The 23706-nt window shown below is 41.2% G+C and overlaps 1 protein-coding gene across 4 annotated transcripts in view; it reads right to left on the bottom strand.

The window, feature by feature from the left end:
• Nucleotides 1-795: 795 nt before the first annotated feature.
• Nucleotides 796-23706, bottom strand: part of AP2B1 (adaptor related protein complex 2 subunit beta 1) — a 137188-nt gene continuing 114277 nt past the window's right edge. For all 4 annotated transcript variants that reach the window (XM_008011067.3, XM_008011069.3, XM_073004862.1 and 1 more), the window contains 4 exons: nucleotides 15748-15832; nucleotides 14741-14827; nucleotides 7756-7910; nucleotides 796-1266 (listed from right to left, as the gene is read on the bottom strand). In XM_008011067.3, the coding sequence (XP_008009258.1) occupies nucleotides 1192-1266; nucleotides 7756-7910; nucleotides 14741-14827; nucleotides 15748-15832 (402 nt within the window). In that variant the 3' untranslated portion in view covers nucleotides 796-1191. The remainder of the gene's footprint in view (nucleotides 1267-7755; nucleotides 7911-14740; nucleotides 14828-15747; nucleotides 15833-23706) is intronic.

The raw sequence follows: 23706 nt of genomic DNA, 5'->3' as shown, positions 1-23706 counted from the left end.
TACTCAGCTGCCACCTGATGCCAATAAACGGGGCGTCAAAATCAATATGGAATATGTGAAGAGCCAAAACGTAGGCACAGAAAAGGCAGGAGAAGGCATTAGGGGAAAACGACAAGAGATAGTCCTGTGGTGAAAACCCCACTGACGGGGACTTAGGAGACTCAGTCTCGGCTCTGCTACTACACAGCTGACAGGCCTTGGCAGTGACCTTTGTGCCTTTTATCTTTCTCCTTTGTAGAAAAAGAGGGTTGGTAAGTTATTACTCTGTTTCAACTCTAAAAGTAGGATTTTAGATTTGAACTGGACCTGAGAAATGCAGGAGAGGGGGTGAGGGGACAGCATCTGGGTTCTTGTTCCCCATCTCTACTCAAATTCCTGAATTAGTGGGATTAGCAGGTTTGTTCAGGGGAAAGGAAAGGAGTAAGGTGTAACTTCTCTCAGCTTTGGTGCTGACAGGCTCTATAGTTTTTGCACCCTGAAACATCATTCAAGAAGATCACCGTTCCTAATTGCAGAGCAATCAAATGAGATTATGATATGGAAAGGGGGAAACATGAAGGCTTGGCCAAGGAAAAGGAATCTGGAGGGAAAAAAAAAAAAAAGCAAACTGAAAATCCAAATGACCAGGGATAAGGCTATCACAGATAAGACAACCCCTCAAAAGCTAGGGCAGGTAACTGCATCTCTGCCTCCAGGACTGTGTGGTTAATGACGGTCATTTCAATGCTTTCTACCGGTTGCACTACTCCCTTGGTTTCTCATATGTACAAAAGTATAAAACAATAAAGTGCAGTGTTTCAGTGACACTTTTCCTTGCTTTAATATTTGTTGTCTTTTTCTGCTTTTGAAATGAGCTCTCAATTACAAAATACCAAACTACACTCAAAAGAGGGTGTAGAAAAAGCCAGCCATTGGCACAACATGGAGAAGCCCACAAGTAAGGACAGATAGCAGCAGCAGGTGGCAAGAGGTGGGAGGTGACTGACGCAGTGGTTACAAATGTTCACAGGAAGCTAAAACTATCCAACAGGTTGTGCCCTAATGTTAGCACAGGTTAGACTAGTTACTACCTTGCTGGGTGGCCTCAGTGTGTTTGGGTTCAGATTCTACACAGCAATACAATTTCTTCCAGTTAAGAGTTCTTGGCTTGCACTGATCACAGCATGATTGAAGGGTACTGGACCAGTCTTGTTAGTTTTTCAAAATGCTGTCGTAGACCTGATAGATGTACTGAGAGACTTCAGGAGCTCTACACTTCAGTGACAGCTGTTAGGAGAAAAAGGAGATGGAAGATTAGCAGAGGTTGGCATTAACTCTAAACGTATCCAAGCACTCAGTTCAAGAAAACTTTTGATACAGTGGGAGAGAAACTTCTATCACAGGAGTAGCCAAACAAAGAGATTATGTTAATAAGTACTGTGGGTTTTAGTATTTCAATTTAATCAATATCGAGTTGTGCTGTGCTTCTATCTCCATTCCATGTGGGTCTATAAGGTTAGGAAATAATCCATACTAAAAACACCAAAGCCACTGACTGCAGAGGAACAGCTGCTCTAATGCTTTGCTAAGAGTTATAGAGATTATTATTAAATGAAAAGGGAAGGGCTAAAGCCCTTAACTTGTTGATGGTCATTTCCGCTGCCTGCCTCAGTTTCTCAGTCTGACAAGAGGATGGCTATATCTCAGTCCCAACTTCAGGAGGATGTACAATCAATCAAGTGAAATAAAATCATAAACTAGGTAGGTCCAAGGTATTAGTCCTTTCTGTATTATGAGGAGAGTATACACCCCTAAGAGGGAAGACAAGAACATGAAAAGACACTCACTTAGTGTAACGCAAGCTTAATTCATGTCAACAGCTTAATCTTTTATTTTCTGCCTCTTTAGACAGGCAAATCAGACACCTCTGATACCCCTCTACCACCCCCTCTTCTTTTAGTCTAACGAATACCAAATTAAACATCAATATTAAAAAGATCTTAATGGTGAATATTGAGAATTTCACTTTGTGAGTCAGTAAGGACAAAATTTAAACCCAGATTTAGAATCCTAATTGTATTAGATTAGGCAGAATATTATTAACAATAACATAGGCATGCAAAATGCACTCTAGAACCAGCAAATTTAATAGCTATATATTTTATATTGCTGACATCATTCCTCTTGTTAATTAGGGCAGGTCAACAAAAATTGTCTTGAATGATGTAGCGCCATGAGATTTTAGACTATTTTACCTCTTTATTCTCTTATTAGAGACTAAGGACAATTTAACATAGTGCAAAAGGTGAGACTATCTTTGAATAAAAGGTCAAGAAGATTTTGGTCAATCACGAATTTCCTAAAAACTCACAACCTAAAAAGTTAAAGTAAAATTTAAAATGCAAAAAAAAAAACCCCCAAACCAAACAAAAGAACATCAGAAGATATTCTATTGATTTACAGCTTTTATATTCAGTCTCCAAGGCATTCCCAAAACTGTTGCTTGGTATAAGTCAGGAAGACAATTCTGATAAATGTGAAAAAAAAAAAGCAACTAACTTAAGAACTAACTTTCTATATATAGAAAACAGCTCCCTACTTTGGTCCAAGTTGCATCTTTAGGCATTTCCTTGACTTTCAAACTCCCTATTGAAGGAATTCTTTTTTTGAGACAGGGTCTTGCTCTGTCACCCAGGCTTGAATGCAGTGGCATGATCTCAGTACACTGCAACCTCCACCTCCCGGGTTCAAGCAATTCTCCTGCCTGAGCCTCACGAGTAGCTGGGATTACAGACGCACGCCACCACACCTGGCAATTTTTTTTTTTTTTTTTTTGAATTTTTAGTAGAGACGGGGTTTTGCCATGTTGGCCAGGCTGGTCTCGAACTCTTGACCTCAGGTGATCCACCTGCCTTAGCCTCCCAAAGTGCTGGGACTATAGGCATGAGCCACTGTGCCCGGCCTGAAGCAATTCTTGTACCTCCTTCTCTACAGCCTTCTCTACTGCCAATGTTGTGGAAAATTCTAGTGGGAGAATATGTGGGTTCAGAAATGGAAGAGAAGAGGAATCTAAAAAGAGAAACAACAGCTTAAGAGAGTTAACTCCCAGACTAAAGAGAGGTAGTCCCCAAATACTCCCCCAAAATACTATCTTGTATTTTTCCACATCTTTGTAACAATACTTGAAGTTCCTCCAGCTGGAGGTTCATTTTTATGTTTACGACTAGTAAGGAAATGTTGCCTTCCTCAACAACGGCTCCAACTGCCAAGGCTGGCATTGGTGGGGAGTCATGGACTGACCAGACCCTAGGCCCTGGGCATTACAGCTGGTCTTTGGAGGATGGGGAATAAACTTCTTCTGTCTCTGGACTCTTAATATTCACACCTCCCCACTCTGACCTCCATCCCAGCCTCTGACAAAGTGTCAAGTTTATTAAATATAGCTAGGACTCTGGGTCTCACTTTGTATGGCTCCTAGGGAGAAAGAGGCCTTCCCTGGGGCTTAACTTTCCAACTGCTAATTGCTTATGTGACATATCTTTAACATCAGCCACTCAGGAATCCAGTCCAAACTAGACACACCAAGGGCAGAAGAGTCACCAGTCCTGCTTAATTAAAGTTAAGGGGCTACGCATCCACTTTTGGCATATGGTATGGAACATACACTGCTTCACGTGGGACAAGTTATCTTTCAGGTGAGGCTTACTTACTTACAGAGATATAGCCTCACCCTTATAGGAATAGGATAAACCTATCTTGTTAACAAAATACAATAAAAACTGGGGTTTGGGGAGAAGTGTTTTATTAACCCCTCTTAGGAGACTAAGGTACTATCAGTCTGTCATGCATTAGTGCTGGCTAAACCAGGTTTCTTTTTTTTTTGAGACGGAGTCTTCCTTGTTGCCAAGGCTGGAGTGCAGTGGTGCGATCTCAGCTCACTACAAGCTCCACCTCCCGGGTTCATGCCAGTCTCCTGCCTCAGTTTCCCGAGTAGCGGGACTACAGGTGCCGGCCACCATGCCCAGCTAATTTTTTGTATTTTTAGTAGAGATGGGGTTTCACTGTGTTAGCCAGGATGGTCTTGATCTCCTGACCTAGTGACCCGCCCACTTCGGCCTCCCAAAGTGCTGGGATTACAGGCGTGAGCCACTGCGCCCGGCCTTCTTTCTTTCTTAATACTTAGCTCAGATCAGATTAATAGTGTAATAGGAACTTAGGGTGATGAAGGGAATGGATCAGAATGACTTTAGAGTCTGGGGTGCCACTTAGGGGAACAAATTAAACCTATTTGTCAAGTGCTATGATGGGAGATTTAGATGGTATTATGGGCAGAGGGAACCTAGTCACCAGATAGGATGAAGAATAGGAAAGCGAGCAAGGAAGTATAAACAAATTCACCATTTAAAAATATGGGGTTGGAGGGGGCCGGGTGCAGTGGCTCATGCCTGCAATCCCACCACTTTGGGAGGCCGAGATGGGAGGATTGCTCGAGGCCAGGAGTTTGAGACAGCCTGCACAACATAGCGAGATCCCATCTCTCTCTCTATATATAATATATACACACACACACAAACATATATATAAAAAATAAAAATATATGGGACAAAGGAAGGTGGGTGTGGCTAAACCATGAGGACAGAATCTATTTTTTAAAACTTTTATTTGCATTTATTTCATGCTGAATTTATTCCCAGGCTATACATTTGTGTTTTCTTCAATTTCTTCTGGGATATCTTTTTCTTCCCTGCAAGCCTCTCTTCTGGTTTAGGAACAATTTACTCTTTTTCAGTAAGGATTATTTCAATATGTGGCAGGGGAGTTTATGGTGGGTTAATGTGACCTGAGCTCTGTAAGTTCAGCAACATATCCTGGGGCTTTGTTCACCTGGACATGCTCAATGACCAGAGAATCTGCATCTAAACCCTTAGGGTCAGTATTACTCTTTGCCTTTTTAAGCGTGTACAGCCCAAATGTAGCAATCTTTTTGGACTACCTATCATCCTGTGCCCAGCCCCTCTGTTTGGCTTAGGCACACCTACCAACTCCACTGTAATAATATGGAATGACACACATTGCTTCTATAAAGTGACAACTTTCAAGTACTTGGTGGCTATTTGGATATGCATACATTTGATGGCCTGGGCACTTCCACAGGTGTTCTTAAAGTGAACATGAAGATTTGAATCTCTTGCTTTGTATGATTTTAGAGGTTTTCTAGGCCAACTGAACAGAAATCATCTCAGGCCACTTACAGGAAGAGCTCACTGTATAATTGCTTTTAAAAAATATTTTTTAATAAAAATGGGGTCCCACTATGTTGACCAGGTTGGTCTTGAACTCCTGTCCTCAAGCGATCCTCCCATTACAGCCTTCCAAAGTGTTGGCATTACAGGCATGAGCCACCACACCCAGTCACTGTATAATTTCTCACAACTGTATATGACTTTACAATTACCTCAAAACTTTTGTTTAAAGGAGAAAATATTCTTCAAAGGGTGAATGGAGAAACTGTGGTACATGGATATAGTGAACTATTACTTGGCCATAAAAAAGAACAAGCTATGGATAAATGTAACAACTAGGAAGAATGTTATGAGTATTATGTGTGCAAAAAACAATCTTAAGAGGTTACATGCTACATGTGTAATTTATACAACATTCTAAAAATGACACAATTATAGTAATGGAGAAAGGCTGCCAGGGGTTAGGGCTGGGGTGAGAGTCTCACCATAAAGGTACTTTTTTGTGTGTGGTGACAGAACAAGTCTGTGTCTGGACTCTGGCAGCAGTTATCAAATTGATACATGTAGTAAGAGTTCATAGTACCATACACTACCAATCTCCCACCCCCAAAAGTAATGTAAAAACTGGTGAAATGAGAATAATGTCTCTAGTTAATTATTATATTATAATAATATCTATTTCCTAGTTTTGAAAATGTAGTATAGGTGTGTAAGATGTTATTATTAATAGGGAAAACTGGTAAAAGAGATGTAGAAACTCTCCTGTTCCATTAAAAAAATTTGTTAAATCTTTAATTATTTCAAAATTAAACACTTTTTAAAATTTTAACAAACTATCTTTAGGACAGTGATACTAAGAAGCTCTTCTCAAAATCAAGAATACGGTGTTAAGAAGAGTGTCAAGAAACACCTGAATTCTAAACAAAACTCACCTACCAACAAATTACATGATCTTGAACTAGTCACTAACCATTCTTAGCCATGGTTTACTTATCTGCAACCCGGGAGTAATCATGCTTCTTTAACCTAGCTGAGATGGAAGATTATATATAATAAAATGATGGACAGTAAGCAAAAAGAAAAAAAGGAAAAAAAAACACACACATACACACACACACCCCCATATACAAACTTTTGGCAAATTTCTAGAGAGTAAATGGAGTTATTCTCCCCTCAACCCTTTTTTTCTTCCAACTGAGACAAGGTCTCACTATGTTACCCAGGCTGGTCTTGAACTCATGGGCTCAGGTGATCCTCCTGCCTCAGTCTCTCCAGTAGCTGGGATTACAGGCATGTGCTAACTTGGTTTTATAGTAAAACTTGTCCCTCCAGAAACAGCACAGAGGGGTTTTCCTTTCTTGGGAAACTCAAGATAAATGACAGCGTATGTTACTCTTCAAAAAAGATGAGACTGGTGGGGGGTTGGGGAGAGGAGCACACATTTTATGAGGGAAGCCTAAAGTTTTTCAGCTCATAAGTGCTTGGGCAAAAGTCTAACCTGATAGGCCTCAGGAGCAAGCGTGCACACATACATACACACACACACACACAGACAACCCCCACTACTCCGACTTACTTCAAGGAAGGGAACTAGTGGGAAAAACACCAAGAATGTTCAGTTCTGGATGGTACTATTCCCTTGATATATGCTAGTGAAAACAGACTTAGCTGTCAAAATAAGGAACGGGTCACAGACTTTTCTCAGCTAAATGACTAAAAGGCTCCCTTAAGCTACTGACTATTCAGCTTCCTCAGAATTAAAATAGCTCCCTCTAAAACCCTCAAACACAACAGAGGAATAAGATATTTCTCCCATCCCAAAGGTTTTTTCTTTACTTTTCAAAATGCAGATGACAAGCAGCATCCTATTGGGAAATTGCATTTTACAACAGCAAACAAATGCCTAGTGCTTGGGTATCAATCTTTGCTGTTTAACAAAGCAACTGCTTCTGCCTTATTATTGCCACAATTTTTACTTTAGTTCAGTGTGATACTGAAGGAAGTTTCCCAAACTAAAGTCCCCCTATGCGCTTCCAAAGGTGTGTTCCATTTTGCCTTACCTTTAATAACAAGTATTTCAGGTCATACAATGCTGCTGAAAAAAGTTCATGTGTTAATGACTCTGATAGCCTTAGGTCATGAACTCCAACAGCAAGAAAGGTCTTCTTGACATTAGCTATGTAAACAATCCTCTCGGCAGCTTGTTATAGTACCACATGCACAGATACACTAGATTCATATTAACTGATATTGAGGATGAAGATGCCAAGTTTTGTGAGCAGCTCTGTATACACCAGAGGGGAGGGATGGATTTGAGGCACTTGCCAGAGGTACCATCCCTGTTGGATGGGGCAGACACTGCAGACAGGAGGTCTTCCATTGAGGCAAATGGAAGCTTCTTCACTGACTACTTATTTTGTATATCTCGGGTTTGAAGCACCTCCTCCAGGTCTTTCTAGGGTACTAAGTAAAAATGAAAGGGCTCTCACCTCCCTCTTCTAATCCATCTTACCCATTCTGAGAAAGGCCTTACCGTATAATTGGGGTTTCCTGGCTGGATACGTAGCTCAGCCAAAATCCAAATGCCATTAGTGAGCTTCAGGGATTGGTACAGCATGTCCTGCCCTTCCACATTCCTCTTGGCAATAGTATAAACATTGTTGTTTTGCAACTTGCTGGAAACAGTGTCTAGAAATACAGATTCAAAATCCAACACCTTCAGTTAAAATCTCAAACAAATGTATACTCTATTCTCACATCCTTATGAGCCATGTGTGTTCAGTTTCCTGACAAGTACTGTCACATGGACATGTGTACATTTCAGCAGCCACTCTCCCACACAATAGCAAAAAGTGAAGAACAGGTTCATGAATTGTCTGCCTATCAGATTCCAGGACTGAACACAGAAGAAGGTACACCTATGGATTAGTGCGAGTTACCTTTGGAGATTATGAAATTGGTGGGCCTAAGGAGTTGGCAATCTCAAATTAGGTGCTAGACAGGTAAAGAAGGCTCTGAAGAGGACAAAGACAGAAATGAGTGTGTGGGTAAGCCATAGTGACTGTCATGTTGGTATTCGTTTCTGGATGCTGGCTCCAGATCAATGGGGACACACAGACTGATGACCACATCCACAGCACTACTTCCCAAGTCACTACTACTTCATTGTGAGCCACTCGGGCCTCAACTGCCAGGATCTGGAAGGGCCCAGAGCTGCAGAATTCAACTGCAAATCAAATTTATTAACCTAGATGTTTAAGATTTTTTTTTTTTTCTCCAAGCAGGCAAAAATGATTTCTTAAGCCTTTAGGGAATACTATGCCTTGAAAATAATAACAGAACAAACTGTCTCAACCACAGATTTTGAGAAAGACTGAAGCTGTGCAAAGGTGACTGCTGCTAGATCCTAAGATCCCAGCTGCTGCTGCTGGTCATGACAGAAGTTTTCATAGTCACCAACTCAGGGTAAGAATGGGTTGGTGTTTTGGCTCTTCCTCACGACTATAGCTTCAAAAAGACATAACGTTCCAGAATTAAAGGTTATTTCTCTCTTTATGAGATGTTGCTGTTATCAGAGAAACTTTAAGAATAGAGATGACAAGCACTGCTTCTTTGTTGACTGTTTATTATATTCATTTCTGAAGACAGCATTCAAATTACTCATGCCTACTTCAAGAACTAAATGCTCCCCACATAAAAATCTGTCATATTCTATCGTGCACTCTGGGAAAAGGTTGCCATGATGGATGGTCTTTCTACCCTTCTAAACAGTAAGCTCTCTGAACAAAGGGATCCTGCAGTTTTTCATCACTGTGTTTCCCACATTATCTGCGATACAACAGGTACCTGTCATCACTGTCTGCTCTGATAGGTGTTGGAGATGCCAATATTTACATAATACCATAGACATAGATGTGAACTACTTTTGCAGGTAGCTCTCACCCTGGTGTCTTTCTCCCACATTCAAACCACTGACAGCTCAGGAGAGGAGGCACTAATACTCCTTTCATGAGATGTTTTTAACACACTTAGTTATTACTTAGCTTTTCCCCTTTTATTTCCAAGGTTTTCATTAACACCAAGCAGAGTAGTCAAGAAATGGCTCTATTTGAGGAGTCAAAAAATGTATCTCAGGGTACTTACATGCAATATTGCTGGAAGAAGGGGCCTTAATATGCCCTTTTAATCACCTAGTGGGGGATGAGGCAGTTCTGGCTGCCATCCTGGTTCCCACAATGAAGGGCTCTTGCAGCTTTGACTGGGTTGCTAGGCAACATCATCAGCTAGGGTTTGGCTAATGCCTTTTGACACGATTGTCTTGAACACAGAGGGGCTTGCTTTAAGTTGTAAAAATCATTCCTAACTTTCCAGGCCTTTGCTCATTTCCCAGGAAACCCAAACACACACAAAGTAGGAGCCTTTGTTGAACAGCCACCTTGCTGCACAGGCACAAATACATTCTAGCATGTATACGTGGCAAGGGCCAGACTCCTACAGAAATAATTATGAAATAATCTCAATTATTTCACCACCTAAGAGATGACAGGCTAAGAAACTCTCTCTCACTCACTCACTCTCTTCTAGAATTAGAAAACATGGCAAACAGCCAGGAAAAATAAGCAAGTTGAATTGATGTAACTTTAATACATTTGGAAGCATTCTGGCCAGCAACCTAGCTCTGTTCCTAATGAATGACTGCACTGTGATTTTTATCGGAAGGCTAGAGGGTTCCATAACATTAGTATGTGTGATTTGATTTTTATATATTTTAGGTATTAGGTTTGAGTTTGAAGATTTACAGATTGCAGAATGATCAGATTTTGCTAAATGTATGATTAAGAATGGCAAGGGAAGCCAGATATAAGGAGGCTTCCTGGTCAGACAGGGATATAATTCTTGACAAGATATTACAGTTTTTAATTTTTAAAAACACATTTTGAACTTCTGGGAAACATGACGGAATCTTATAGTTGTGAGACTTTGAGAATGAGCATGTAATGTAATGTTGTTTCAGTGTGTGCTTATGATATCATCTCAGGCATAAGACACTGAGATTTATCCCAAAGCACAGAATAAAAAAAGATGGTCAAATAGAGTTACACTTCATTCAAGATATGATTTCTTTTCTTTTTCCTTCCTTGCTTTCTCTCTCTCTCGACAGGGTCTTTCTTTGATGCCCAGACTGGAGTGCAGTGGCATGATCACGGCTCACTGCAGTCTCGACCTCCCAGGCTCACATTATCCTCCTGCCTCAGGCTCCCAAAGTGTGGGATTACAGGTGTGAGCCACTCAGCCCAGCCAAGATAAGATTTCTTATGGTTCTTTTGTATCCTTCCATAAATTTGGCATTTTGAATCTGGGGTCTGAACTCTTAGAAGGTATGGATGTGATCTTCCTTCCTTTATCTTTCTACTTTAGTTAAGGTCACATATCCTCTGACAGCAATAAGGGTGAAGGAGGTACTCATATTAGAGAGTGGGAATGGGGGAATTTACATCTGTGGACCTGCTGTGGTATTTATTAGCAAGTTCAAAACCACTATGATTGCTGAAAAGAATGCTTTTTACCATTTAAGCAACCAAATTATAGTTAGGTGCTAGCTGGAAGAGTGTTTCCATTTTTGAAATATTCCAAAGGATGGGGAAAGCCACAACAAAACAATGAAACAGAATTCACCCTTACCTAGCCCCCAGGCTGGAACAAATATTGGTCTCTCATTACAGTACCTAACTAATGAAAATAGATACATTACGTCTCTGAGCTTTTCTTAATATTATAAACACTTAATTTAAAAAACAGGTTTGTAGAACTGTTTGTTACAAAGATTCCTTTCCAGATATGGCTGGAGAGGCAACTACTTCTTGTGCACTTAAGACAGTAGTCCCAGATACCTATTAACCCCCAATGTAGCTGTAATGGTAAGATGTAAAACAGATTCATACAGATCTCCCAACATCCACAGAAATGATCAGTGCTAGAAAGGAGAGAGTTCTGTCAGCAGCTTTCTGATCTAACATTTTCTAGTACTTAAACAATTAGTGGCATCATAAGCACTCCCATCATATACTTTTCTCTTAAGATCTGATTAATTATTAAGACTTGGGAAGACGGTCCGTTTCTTTATTCTCTAGAAAGACATGAAAGAGCAAAGTAAAGCTCAGTGCTAAGTTGGTAAGTCCTTTAAGCCTGTGACTTCCTGTAGCCCTCAGAGTGTTAGTTCCATCTGTCAAATGTCTATGCTAGCACAGAAAAGCTATTTAAAGTGTTGGTGCTATTGTGATTAGGGCAGATCAGCTGGAAAGGATGGTATTTTTAGCTCTCAGCTAGACTCAGGGTGTTGAATCAGAAGGCACTAAACCCGAAAATGTTCACGTTAATAGAGCCCTCGAGACTGGAAGGAAATCTAAAGGCCAGGGCACTCCAGACCTGGGGGTGGACTCAAAGGAAGAGCTGGAAAGGATTAGTTGCAGGAAGTGGTCTTGCAAGACTAACTGTGATTTAGTGTGAGAAAATGATGGCACTGGACTCCTGGAGAAAATGAAATGGCTGTTTTCCCGTTTCATGTGCGGCATGGCCACAGAGCAATGTATCACTGGAATCTGATTCACTGGTATTTGGAGCACCTACAGCATGGAGCGATTGGCGTGAGGCCATGACAGAATTGATTAAAACTGAATTTGCTCTGAGAAACAACATCAAAGGGCACAGCCCCACTAGGAGAAATGCCAGACACTTCCTCTTTGATAAGATCACAAAAACATGCTGAGGTGCAATAAGAGTTCAAAACTCCAGTCTAAAAGCAGGAGGATTTTTTCATTCTGTTACTTTGACACACCAAAGTCCTCAGTCACCCAAACTTCTATTTTCTTTTTTGAACAACCATGTCCCTTTCATACTGAACATGTCTGAAACCAAACCTGCTTTCCAATCACTCTGGTTTATCTTTGCTCTCTCTCAGAGAGTGTTTTCCAGATCATGTTCAAGGAACACTGGTGGTCCACATGATGTTACTAATAAGCATTTTGTGATTTTAAATTCCAAGGCCAAATAAGTTCAGTTAACACACTGAGTTAAATAGGTTTCTTCAATATAGCACTTCTCAGAACTTTTAGTCTGCTAACGTGCAATGGCAATTTCTAGGTGAAGCCTAGCATATGCTGTATATTTCAACTTTCATTGATAACAAAACCCTTTTTCCTTTCTTTTCTTTTTTTGAGATGGAGTCTCGCTCTGTTGCCCAAGCTGGAGTGCAGTGGCACAATCTCGGCTCACTGCAACCTCTGCCTCCCGGATTCAAGCCAATTCTCCTGCCTCAGCCTCCCAAGTAGCTGGGACTACAGGCACCCACCACCACATCTGGCTAATTTTTTGTGTTTTTAGTAGAGATGGGGTTTCACCGTGTTAGCCAGGATGGTCTCAATCTCCTGAGCTCGTGATCCGCCTGCCTCGGCCTCCCAAAGTGCTGGGATTACAGGTGTGAGCCACCACGCCCAGCCCAAAACCCTTTTCCTTAAGGGAAAAGTGTTCTGAGGAACATACTATTTGAAATGTTGCCACTGAACCAAGTCCCACAAAGGTGAATATAACCAGGGGCCTGGTCTCTTCCTAGCTGGGTACAGAGGCGGCTCCTCTAACAGGATCCACCAGTGAGCCTCAAAGTGAGGGACAGATGACACTGTCATCTTCTTCAAATGTGGCACAACATGAAAAAAATCAATTATTGAATTAACTTGAAACAGTTAATTATTACGATGGAAATTACAGAAGACCATGCTTCAAACACCTCTCCAAGAGCTCCAGAGACATGAAACAATTATTATCAGAGGCAAACATCTGCCTGAAGTTTCTATATGCAAAGATGCCTGTCTGAATGTCTTTTGAGGGTTCCAGGAGGGCTTCAGTCTCCTGAATGTCTCAGAGAGGGCCTATAGGAGCATCAAGTTTAAAAGGTATCACAGGAAGAAGCTGATCACTATGATGTTGGGTTTCAAAAGGCCTAAAAGATTCATCTGAACACGGAAGATGAATATTGCATAGAGCCATAAAAAACTAAAATTAAAAACAAAAAGCTGGGCTGGGTGCAGTGGCTCACGCCTGTAATCCCAGCACTTTGGGAGGCCAAGGCGGGTGGATCACGAGGTCAGGAGATCAAGATCATCCTGGCTAACAGGGTGAAACCCTGTCTCCACTAAAAAAAAAAATCAAAAAAAATTAGCTGGGCGTGGTGGCGGGCGCCTGTAGTCCCAGCTACTCTGGAGGCTGAGGCAGGAGAATGGCGTGAACCCAGGAGATGGAGATTGCAGTGAGCCGAGAGCGTGCCACTGCATTCCAGCCTGGGCGACAGAGCGATGCTCCGTCTCGGGGGCGGGTGGAGGTGGGGGAATCTGGAATGAGAAGGCATTATTATTATTATTTGCTTTCTGTACTGCTGTGTTGCCTCCTTCCCCCAGCGCTATGCTCCAGCTGCAATGGGAGGATGGCAGTGTGCTGCAAATCCCTTATGAGAACCACCAATGTATGCAGGAGTAAATGAGGGGTAAATGAGGAAAGAGGAGGTACTGACCAAGTACCAAGGCTCACTTTCATTCAAACTCACAAAGCCTAGTACTAACCTCAAAAGAGAGAGAAAGAAAAAGCTCTAAAGAGAAAGAGAGCAACAGTGAAACAAAGGCAGGACTCTGAATAACTTAGGGATCCTTTCATTCCTGAGAAATCCTTGAGAGAAACACAGCCCAAGGGACTAATAGCTGCTATTGTTTCTCTTCTTGGGATACCCCTTTCATGTTCCTTTACAGTAATAAAGTTAACTGCGAAAGAGTACAGAGCTTTTTAATGGTGATTAAAGAGGTTAGTATCATCATATGAAAGCTGGCACAGGGCAGTGTAGTAAAAGGTTACCAACTAGGCTTTTTTTTTCTTTTAGAGAGACAGGGTCTCACTATGTTGTCCAGGCTGGTCTTGAACTGGACTCAAGAGATCCTTCCGTCTTGGCCTCCCAAAGTGCTGGGATTACTGGTATGAAACACCATGCTTGGCCCAACAAGGCTTTCACTAACTATGATACATTATTTAATTATAAACACAGGGTTCTAAGTACAGAATCTCAGAAAGAAAGTTAACCTTCCTCCAATAACAAAAATTGATATAAAAGAAGAAATGGTCCTTTCAATTACTAGGGGAGTGCATATTCTCAAATGCCACTTCAGTTTTTGATTATTAGGGTGTTTAAGTAACAGAACTAACACATCTTTAGTGAAGAACTGGGTAGATGGGTCGATTCTAGCTCGTTTCTTAAATCTGTTAGCTTGTAAGTAATCTAATACCTACATCAAAACACACCTACATCAAATATACCTTTTTAAACAGAGGTTTCCAAAGTAATGTATCTACCATATACACCCACTAGAAACATAGTAGATACAGGGGAGGATAAAAGGGTAGGCAAAAGAAAGATTAAAATTTCAAATATCTAATTTGATTTACTAAGATGAAAATGAAATTTAGAGTATATTACTCACCAGCATTTAAATGACATTCCTTAATCTGAAATTGAAGTTCATTTTCATTGGGAATATCCTTCCATGTTGCAAGGAAGACCTGGCGCTCTGTATGGGGAAGCAGAGGGGAAGGATGGATGTGCATAATCTGTCAGTATTCTGATTTTTGATGCCTTGCATCATATTTTCCTTTGTCATGCTGGCCCTTGCAATACAGCTAGCAGCAGGCTAGGACCGGAGCCAATGCTGAGTTCTGCAAAAGTGCTATACTTCAGATCAATTAATCCCTCATCAATAACACTAGGATACATTGGAAAAGAGTCTACATCTAGGGTTTCATTTTGGCTCGTTTTCCTATTTTGGTGACTTATGACCTTTCTGAGCCTTAATTTCTTTATCTATAATTACATCTGTCCTGCCTACTCCAAGAGCTATTGTGAGAATCAAATCAATTAAGTGCCAACATAGTTTAATATGCACCAATATAAGCCAGTTTTATTAGATTGTGGTTCATAAATAAGGGAAGAGAGAAATGTCAATAGGCATGTCAGGAGTTCTGATGGTTTATTACAAATTACTGAATTCTTAGCTTGAGGCAGTATGAACTTAGTACAGAGTAAAGTGCTAAATTTACATGTATTATCTCATGAAATAATTATAAAAATTATTTGCACTGCAAATTTGGAAATGGAAGTTCCAAAAAGTTTATCACTTTGACCAGTCACACAGCAAATAAACGGCAGAGCGGAGACTCGAATCCATATTTACCTGGTCCCCAAACCTCTTACTCTGTATCCTGGGGTGACTGGATTATTCAGATATTGGGCACTGTGATTTAGAGACCAATGGCAGAGCAAGAACGATTGTGACACAGAAGAATAAATAATAAACAATTATTAAGAGCTTTAGAATATCCTTACTCCATTTTTTAACCTCAAAATAACTAAAAACTTCTGGGGCTATGCTTTGACTGACATGCAGAGGAAGGGCAAAGGTATATTCAGCAGGATAGGCAGGAACATACTTACCCATTTTGCCATCTTCTACAAAAAGCACATTGAGTGGGATGAGGCAGCTGAAGTAGAAGACATCGATATTGTTTTTCACAGCCACCTGCCAGGAAAGCAACAAGGTAAAATGAGGACATCGCAGGGAGCCAGGTAGGAGGAAAAGAACAGCGTTGTGTCTAGAAATATGCATCCCTATTTCCTTTCTCTTTTGGTCAGTGCAGGTCTCCCCAAATCAAGACAAACTGGCCCATATAATGCAAAGTACACCCTTACTTACTCCATTGTCATAGAACTGTGACAACCTGCAACTCTACCTCCTTCTAGAAGGCCTGTCTTCAAGGCACAACTTGTATACCAGGAATAATCAAGTCTGTGATTTTTTTTCTCTATGATTAATAGAAGCTGCTACCACTAACTAAGTTACCTATTAACGATATTATTTCTAATTCACATTACAATGATCTCAAACGAAGTAGATACCATTCCCCTCTCATTTCACAGATGACAAAACTGAGGTTTAGAAAGACTAACATCCAGAGTCACGTATCTGGTACACAGAATTAGGATTCAAACAGAAATTTGATGCTAAACCTTGATTTTTATTTCTCCCCACAATAACTAGTGCCATACTACCTCTTATTTTTTATTTTTTAAAATATCAGTTTTAAAGTTGTTTCTTTTGTAAAACCTTATTTCCCAGGTCTTATGGTTGGAAAAAGCTTATTGGGCTCAACATTGGTAAACCTGATGACTATAAGAACAAAAAACCTCTAAGCAAGCAAATAAATGAATTTTCTTCTCACAATACAAACTTCTTGACTATGATTCTACCATAGCCTACTTAATTCAGAGCATGCTGTTTTTTCACAAAGCTACAGGAAGTACTTTTACTCAGGGCAACACTGATTGGTATATACATTCAGGAACAGGCAGATTGCACAGCAGCAGATTATAAGGCCCTTATACAGTAAGAGGGAGTAGGAGGAGACTTGCTCTAAGTCACCACCTCCTACTGTTTTCTGTCACTAATGACTTTCCTATCTATGCTCTTAGCGCTGTAGGAAAACATTTATCTGAGCAAGTTCTATGATCAGTAACTATACCTGTTTCTCTCTCATTTTGCTCTAAAAACAAAGTTAAAAAGTGCTTGTCTAGTACACTATTCTCACTCTCTGCCTTTTATGGCAAATGTCTACACTTCAACAGCATACTGACCTCTTAAAACTGTGGCTATGAGATCCAAATAGCCTCTTTCTCAAGTACTTCCAGTCCTTCTACATTTAGTATCAACTTACCTTCCTTACTTTAAATGGTGCCTGTATTCCCTTCTCCATAATATGTGTGTTCTCTCTCCCAGAAGTGTCCATCCAACTATTTTCCTTGCTCTTAACCTGTCAACTAACAAGGCTAGGAGTTTGTGACCTATATATAACATGGCCTGATGCCCAAAATGCTGAGACAGGATTCTCAAAAAGCTTGAATCTGGTGAATTTAAGCAGAGTAATGCCAGGAAAGAGGAACTAAAGGTATTCTTTAGGATGTACTAGAGCATGGGTGGGTGTGGTGGTTCAGGCCTGTAATTCCAGCACTTTGGGAGGCTGAGGCAGGCAGACCACTTGAGGTCAGGAGTTCTATATCAGCCTGGCCAACATGGAGAAACCCTGTCTCTACCAAAAATACAAAAATTAGCTGGGCGTGGAGGCACGCAGTTGTAGTCCCAGCTACTTAGGAGGCCGAGGCGGGAGAATAGCTTGAACTTGGGAGGTGGAGGCTACAGTGAGCTGAGATAGCGCCACTGCACTCCAGCCTGGGTGACAAAGCAAGACTGTCAAAAAAAAAAAAAAAAAGGAAGGCCGGGTGTGGTGGCTCACGCCTGTTATCCCAGCACTTTGGGAGGCCGAGGCAGGCGGATCATGAGGTCAGGAGGCCGAGACCATCCTGGCCAACATGGTGAAACCCTGTCTCTACTAAAATACAAAAAAGTAGCCAGGTGTGGTAGCACGCACCTGTAGTTCCAGCTACACAGGAGGCTGAGGTAGGAGAATTGCTTGAACCCGGGAGATGAGGCTGCAGTGAGCCAAGATCGTGTCACTGCACTCTAGCCTGGTGACAGAGCAAGACTCTGTCTCAACAAACAACAACAACAACAAGGGATATACTAGAGCACTACTTTCAAAGATTTATGCCAGCTGTGGGCTTCTGGGAAAGAGGTATTTTCTAACTCATCTGGTACTTGGCAGATAAGAGAGGAGAATTCTTATTTCAAATAAGGGCACCAAGAAGACCTTGAGACAGCGCTAGGCTCTGTAAAGAACATTTAGAAGTGAAAATTGGGGCCAGGTGTGGTGGCTCATGCCTGTAATCCCAGCACTTTGGGAGGCTGAGGCAGGCAGATCACCTGAGGTTAGGTGTTCGAGACTAGCCTGGCCAATATGGTAAAACCCTGTCTCTACTAAAAATGCAAAAAAAAAAAAAAAAAAGCAAAAAAAAAAAAAAAAAAAATTAGCTGGGCGTGATGGCGGGTACCTGTAATCCCAGCTACTTGGGAGGCTGAGGCAGGAGAACCACTTGAACCCAGTAGGCAGAGGTTGCAGTGAGCCGAGATTGTGCCACTGCACTCTGGCCTGGGTGACAAGAGTGAAACTGTCTCAAAAAAAAAAAAAAAAAAAAAAGAAAACTGGGGTGATGGGGGTAGGCTAATGGTGGGTCATGTAAAGGTCTCATGTGAAATGCAAGTGATTATCTTTGACTATAAAGTAGTATCCCCATTCTCTAGAGGATACTATTAGTGGTTCTTAACTGAAGACCTGTATCAGAATCATCTGGAAAGGTTTTTCAAAACAGATGCCAGGCCCTACCCTACATGAAATAATTATAATCTCTGAATCTGGGACCTGGCATAAATATTTGTGAAAAAGTTCCCAGGAAGATCAGCCGGATAAGCAATTAATTTAGAACATTGTTATCTAAGAAGTCTGAATGGGTTTGTAAACATCTTGTTCTTCCAAAAGAATCCTTATGCCAACAGGAGCCCTTTAACAATGGAAAGGACACGATAAGGTAAGCGGTGCTAAACTGTTCTGCACTGTAGACCCTTTGGACAAACAGAGGAAAGCCACTGACTCTCTTGCTGAAAAATGTACACACAACATTTTGCCATAGAATTTCAGGAGTTTCACGGCACCCTGAGGGCCTTCCTGGGACTTCTACTGTAGAACAATTTTCTGAGGAGCTAGGATACCCATACATCAGAAGCAGCAGATACAGAGGTTCAGAGCATGGACTTGGGAGCCAGGACACCTGATTTCAAATTCTGACTCTGACAGTTTCCTGTCTGTAAAGTGTAGATCACAAAGTACTGAATTCATGGGGTTGTTATGAGGATAATGAGTTAATATTTGCAAAGCACAGTGAACAGCCTTGACTCATAAGTACTGTAGTGTCTGTTCAAAAAAGAAAAATTCGGCTGGGTGCAGTGGCTCATGCCCGTAATCCCAGTAGGCGTGAGCCACCATGTGAGCTTTGGGAAGCTGGGGCAGGCAGATTACCTGAGGTCAGGAGTTTGAGACCGGCCTGGCCAACATGGCAAAATCCCATCTCTACTAAAAATACAAAAATTAGCTAGGCATGGGGGCATGTGCCTGTAGTCCCAGCTACTCAGGAGGATGAAGTGGGAGAATCAGTTGAACCCAGGAGGCAGAGATTGCAGTGAGCCGAGATTGCGCCACTGCACTCCAGCCTGGGCAACAGAACAAGGCTCCATCTCAAAAAAAAAAAAAAAAAAAAAAAAAAAAAATCACTCTGCTTTCACCATCTCCTGTTTTACCTCTTTTACTCAGAATCCTAATTAAGGATAACCACATTAGACTTATCTGAAATCTTACACATGCTCAGATGTAGTACCACTATTACGTTAAAAAAGAGATTAGAAGAGATTTTTAAAAAGGCTTATCGGCAAATTGTTAGCTTAATGGTTCCTTTTGCTACTGCCTTGGTAAATTATCATCTCTTTACAGGATCAACTACACAGGTCATTCATTGGGGGAAGCAGTTCATCTCTTTTACATTAGCTTTTCAAAATCTGTATTTTGCAGCTCTCAAATTTTCCCTCTAGGCTAGAACTGGATTCATTTCAAGAATATAGGCTTCGCCAGATCTGACTCCTGCCTACCTCTCCAGCCTATTTCCTTAACTACAAATACATAAAAATTACTTCTTATTCCCCAAATACTGGAAGTCACAGCTTTGTACCTTTTTTATATGTTGTTCTTCCTTTCTTTTTTTTTGAGACGGAGTCTGGCTCTGTCACCCAAGCTGAAGTACAATGGTGCGATCTTTGGTCACTGCAACCTCTGCCTCCCAGGTTCAAGCGATTCTCCTGCCTCCTGAGTAGCTGGGATTACAGGCGTGTGCCACCACGCCTGGCTAATTTTTGTATTTTTAGTAGAGACGGTGTTTCACCATTTTGGTCAGGCTGGTCTCGAACTCCTGAACCCGTGATCTGCCCACCTCAGCCTCCCAAAGTGCTGGGATTACAGGTGTGACCCATCACACCCAGCCTATATGTTGTTCTTTCTGCTTAATATTTTCTTCTGCTTAAGCTTTGTACTGTCTGGAAAATACTTATTTAACCTTAAGGTTCAGTTCAAGATTAACACTTCCCAGAAAGCTCTAACCCCTCCCCACAGCACCCAATGCATTCAATTCTATGATAGCATATAATAATGGCTTACTTCCGGCTCACCTATAATACAATGAGCTCCTTGAATGCAGGGTCTGTCTCTCATCTTCGCTAGCATATTGACTACCTCAATAAATATTTGTTGCATGAAAATAAGGGGAAGATGTTCAACAAATAAAAATGAAACACTGTGTTTCTCAACATTGTTTCTACCTCGACATCATTCATATACATAACAGAATCCCATCAGTAACATCTCTCATTAGGCACACTGATTCTCAATGAGGCAGGCATGGGGGGATGGGATGATGTATGGGTTCTTTTGGTTTCAAATCACTGAGCTAAATAATATGTACATGCTAAGAAAGGATAAAATAGGTAGTGGATCACAATCCAAAGAATGCTAGGTTCTCCAAGGATATGCCAATCATATTTTGGGTGTCAAAAAAGAACCAAGGGAAAAACACAGTACGAAGTCAGTTTAATTCCAATCCTGATGCTGACTGCTCTTACATATAACTAAATCAGCCTTAAAGAGCATGATATTGTTGTTGGAGGGAGAGAGGAAAAGAGAATGACAGTTTCTTGTTTTCTTATTTAAAAATTCACTATCCCAACAGGTATAGATAGTAGGAAGATATAATCCAGACAAGTTTCTAAACTATTTTCCAAGAGCTATAACATCATGCCTAGATTGCCTGAGGGAAATCAATGATCACATATACATCCAACTGCCTACTTAATATCTTCACTTGGATAATAGGTTGCTCAAAAGGAATATGTCTAAAACAAAACTCTTTTTTAAAAAAATTAACTTTTATTTCAAGTTCAGGGGTACATGTGCAGGCTTGTTATATAGGTAAACTTGTGTCATCAAAGTTTGTTGTACAGCTTATTTTATCACCCAGCTATTAAGCGTAGTACCCATTAGTTATTTTTCCTGATCCTCTCCCTCCTCCCACCCTCCACCCTCTAGCAGACCCCAGTGTGTGTTGTTCCCCTCTTTGCGTCCATTTGTTCTCGTCATTTAGCTCCCACTTATAAGTCAGAACATGTGGTATTCGGTTTTATGTTACTGTGTTAGTTTGCTAAGGATAATAGCCTCCAGCTCCATCCATGCTCCTGCAAAGGACATGATCTCATTCTTTTTTATGGGTGCATAGTATTCCATGGCATATATGTACCACATTTTCTTTATCCAGTCTATCACTGATGCGCATTTAGGTTGATGCCATGTCTTTGTTATTGTGAATAGTGCTGCAATGAACACATGTGTGCATGTGTCTTTATGATAGAATTATTTGTATTCTTTTGGGTATGTATCCAGTAATGGGATTGCTGGGTCGAGTGGTATTTCCATTTTTAGGTCTTACCCTTTTTTGTTTTTGAGACAGAGTCTTGCTCTGTCACCCAGGCTGGAGTGCAGTGGCGGGATCTCAGCTCACTGCAAGCTCCGCCTCCCAGGTTCACGCCATTCTCCTGTCTCAGCCTCTGGAGGAGCTGGGACTACAAGCGCCCGCCACCATGCCCGGCTAATTTTTTGTATTTTTAGTAGAGACGGGGTTTCACTGTGTTAGCCAGGATGGTCTCGATCTCCTGACCTCATGATCTGCCCGGCTCGGCCTCCCAAAATGCTGGGATTACAGGCGTGAGCCACCGTGCCCGGCCCATTTTTAGGTATTTGAGGAATCACCACACTGTCTTCCACAAGGGTTGAATTAATTTACACTCACACCAATAGTGTATAAGCCTTGTGTTTTTCTCTACAACCTCACCAGCATTTTTTTTAAAAATTTTTTTAGTAATAGCCATTCCAACTGGTGTGAGATAGTATCTCATTGTGGTAAAACCAAACTCTTAATCTCCCCTCCCCACCTCCAAGTACAACCTCCTGCTGTCTTTCCAAACTCAGTAACTACTATGGGATTCTGCAACGCCTTTAACAGGCTCTCTGCCTCTCCACTAGTTTTCCAGCCACATCCCCCTATACCTTCCCTTCACAGCACCTAGCTTCCCCGGTATATGCTCAACATAGCAGCCAGAGTAGCTTAAAATGTAGGTCAGCTCATAAATACTTCTCTGCTCAAACCTTTCCATCTCACTCAGAATAAAAACCAAAGTTACAATTGCCTATAATCCAACTCCTCCAACCTCTCTGAGGTCGTGTTAATACTCTCCTCCTTGCTAGCTCTACTCCAGCTGCAGGAGCCTGTTGTGCCTTCCTGGCACATAGCAGGTACACTCCTACTTCATGGGTTTTGCATTTGCTGTTTCTTCTGTCTACAATGTTCTTCTTCCAGAAATCCACGATTCTTTCCCTGTCTCCTTTGAGTCTTTGCTTTAACCAAATATTATCTTTTCAGATAGGTCTTCCATGACCAACATATTTTTGTAAACCTGTACCACCCAACCTCCAACTCCAGTACTTCTTTTATATTTTTCCACTGTCCCCCCTACCATCTGATATACTATGTATTGTACTGATTTGCTGGTTTATTGCCTGTCCCCATGCCACATACCCCACTTGTGGTAGAATATAAATTCCATGAGGGAAATAATTCCTATCTTCTATTTGCCACGATATTCTCAGTTTTTAGAATAGTGACTGGCACAGAATATGTGCTGAATAACAGTTGTAAAATAAACTGTACAAAGTTTCTGACCTCACTTGGGTTTACACAGTAATGAACTTAAAAGTTCTATGGGGCTTGGTGCAGTGGCTCGCTCCTGTAATCCCAGCACTATGGGAGGCCAAAGGGGAAGGGAGGATCACTTAAGGCCAGGAATTTGAGACAAGCTTGGGCAACCAGAGTGAGACCTTGTCTCTACCAAAACAAAACAAAACAAAACAAAACAAAACAAAAAGCCGAGTGCAGTGGCATGAGCCTTTGGTCCCAGTTATTCAGGAGACTGAAGCAGGAGGATAAGAGGATAGGAGGATAGGAGTGCAGGAGTTCAAGGTTACAATGAGCTACAACTGCACCACTGTACTCCAGCCTGGGCAATAGAGTGAGATCCTATCTCACAAACAAACAAACAAACAAACAAAGTCCCAAAAGCACAGTATTTCTCACATTTTTCTAGTGTATTTCCCTTAACAGAAGAGGAAAGAATGGACACATCTGGGAAGGAGGCAGGGGGATGGGTCAAGATTAGGGGTATAATATGAAGTAGACTATCATAAGAACAAATCTCTTTGAAGTTCCATGCTAAATTCCATAATGTACCCATATATGTTTGAATATGTGTTTTTCCCTTTAACTTTGAGTAAAACTGATGCTCTAGGAAAATGTGCT

This window comes from Chlorocebus sabaeus, chromosome 16 (assembly GCF_047675955.1).
Source record: "Chlorocebus sabaeus isolate Y175 chromosome 16, mChlSab1.0.hap1, whole genome shotgun sequence".
Lineage (NCBI taxonomy): Eukaryota > Metazoa > Chordata > Mammalia > Primates > Cercopithecidae > Chlorocebus > Chlorocebus sabaeus.
The sequence above is the reverse complement of the archived record's forward strand: the minus strand, read 5'-3'. Positions and strand labels throughout refer to the sequence as shown.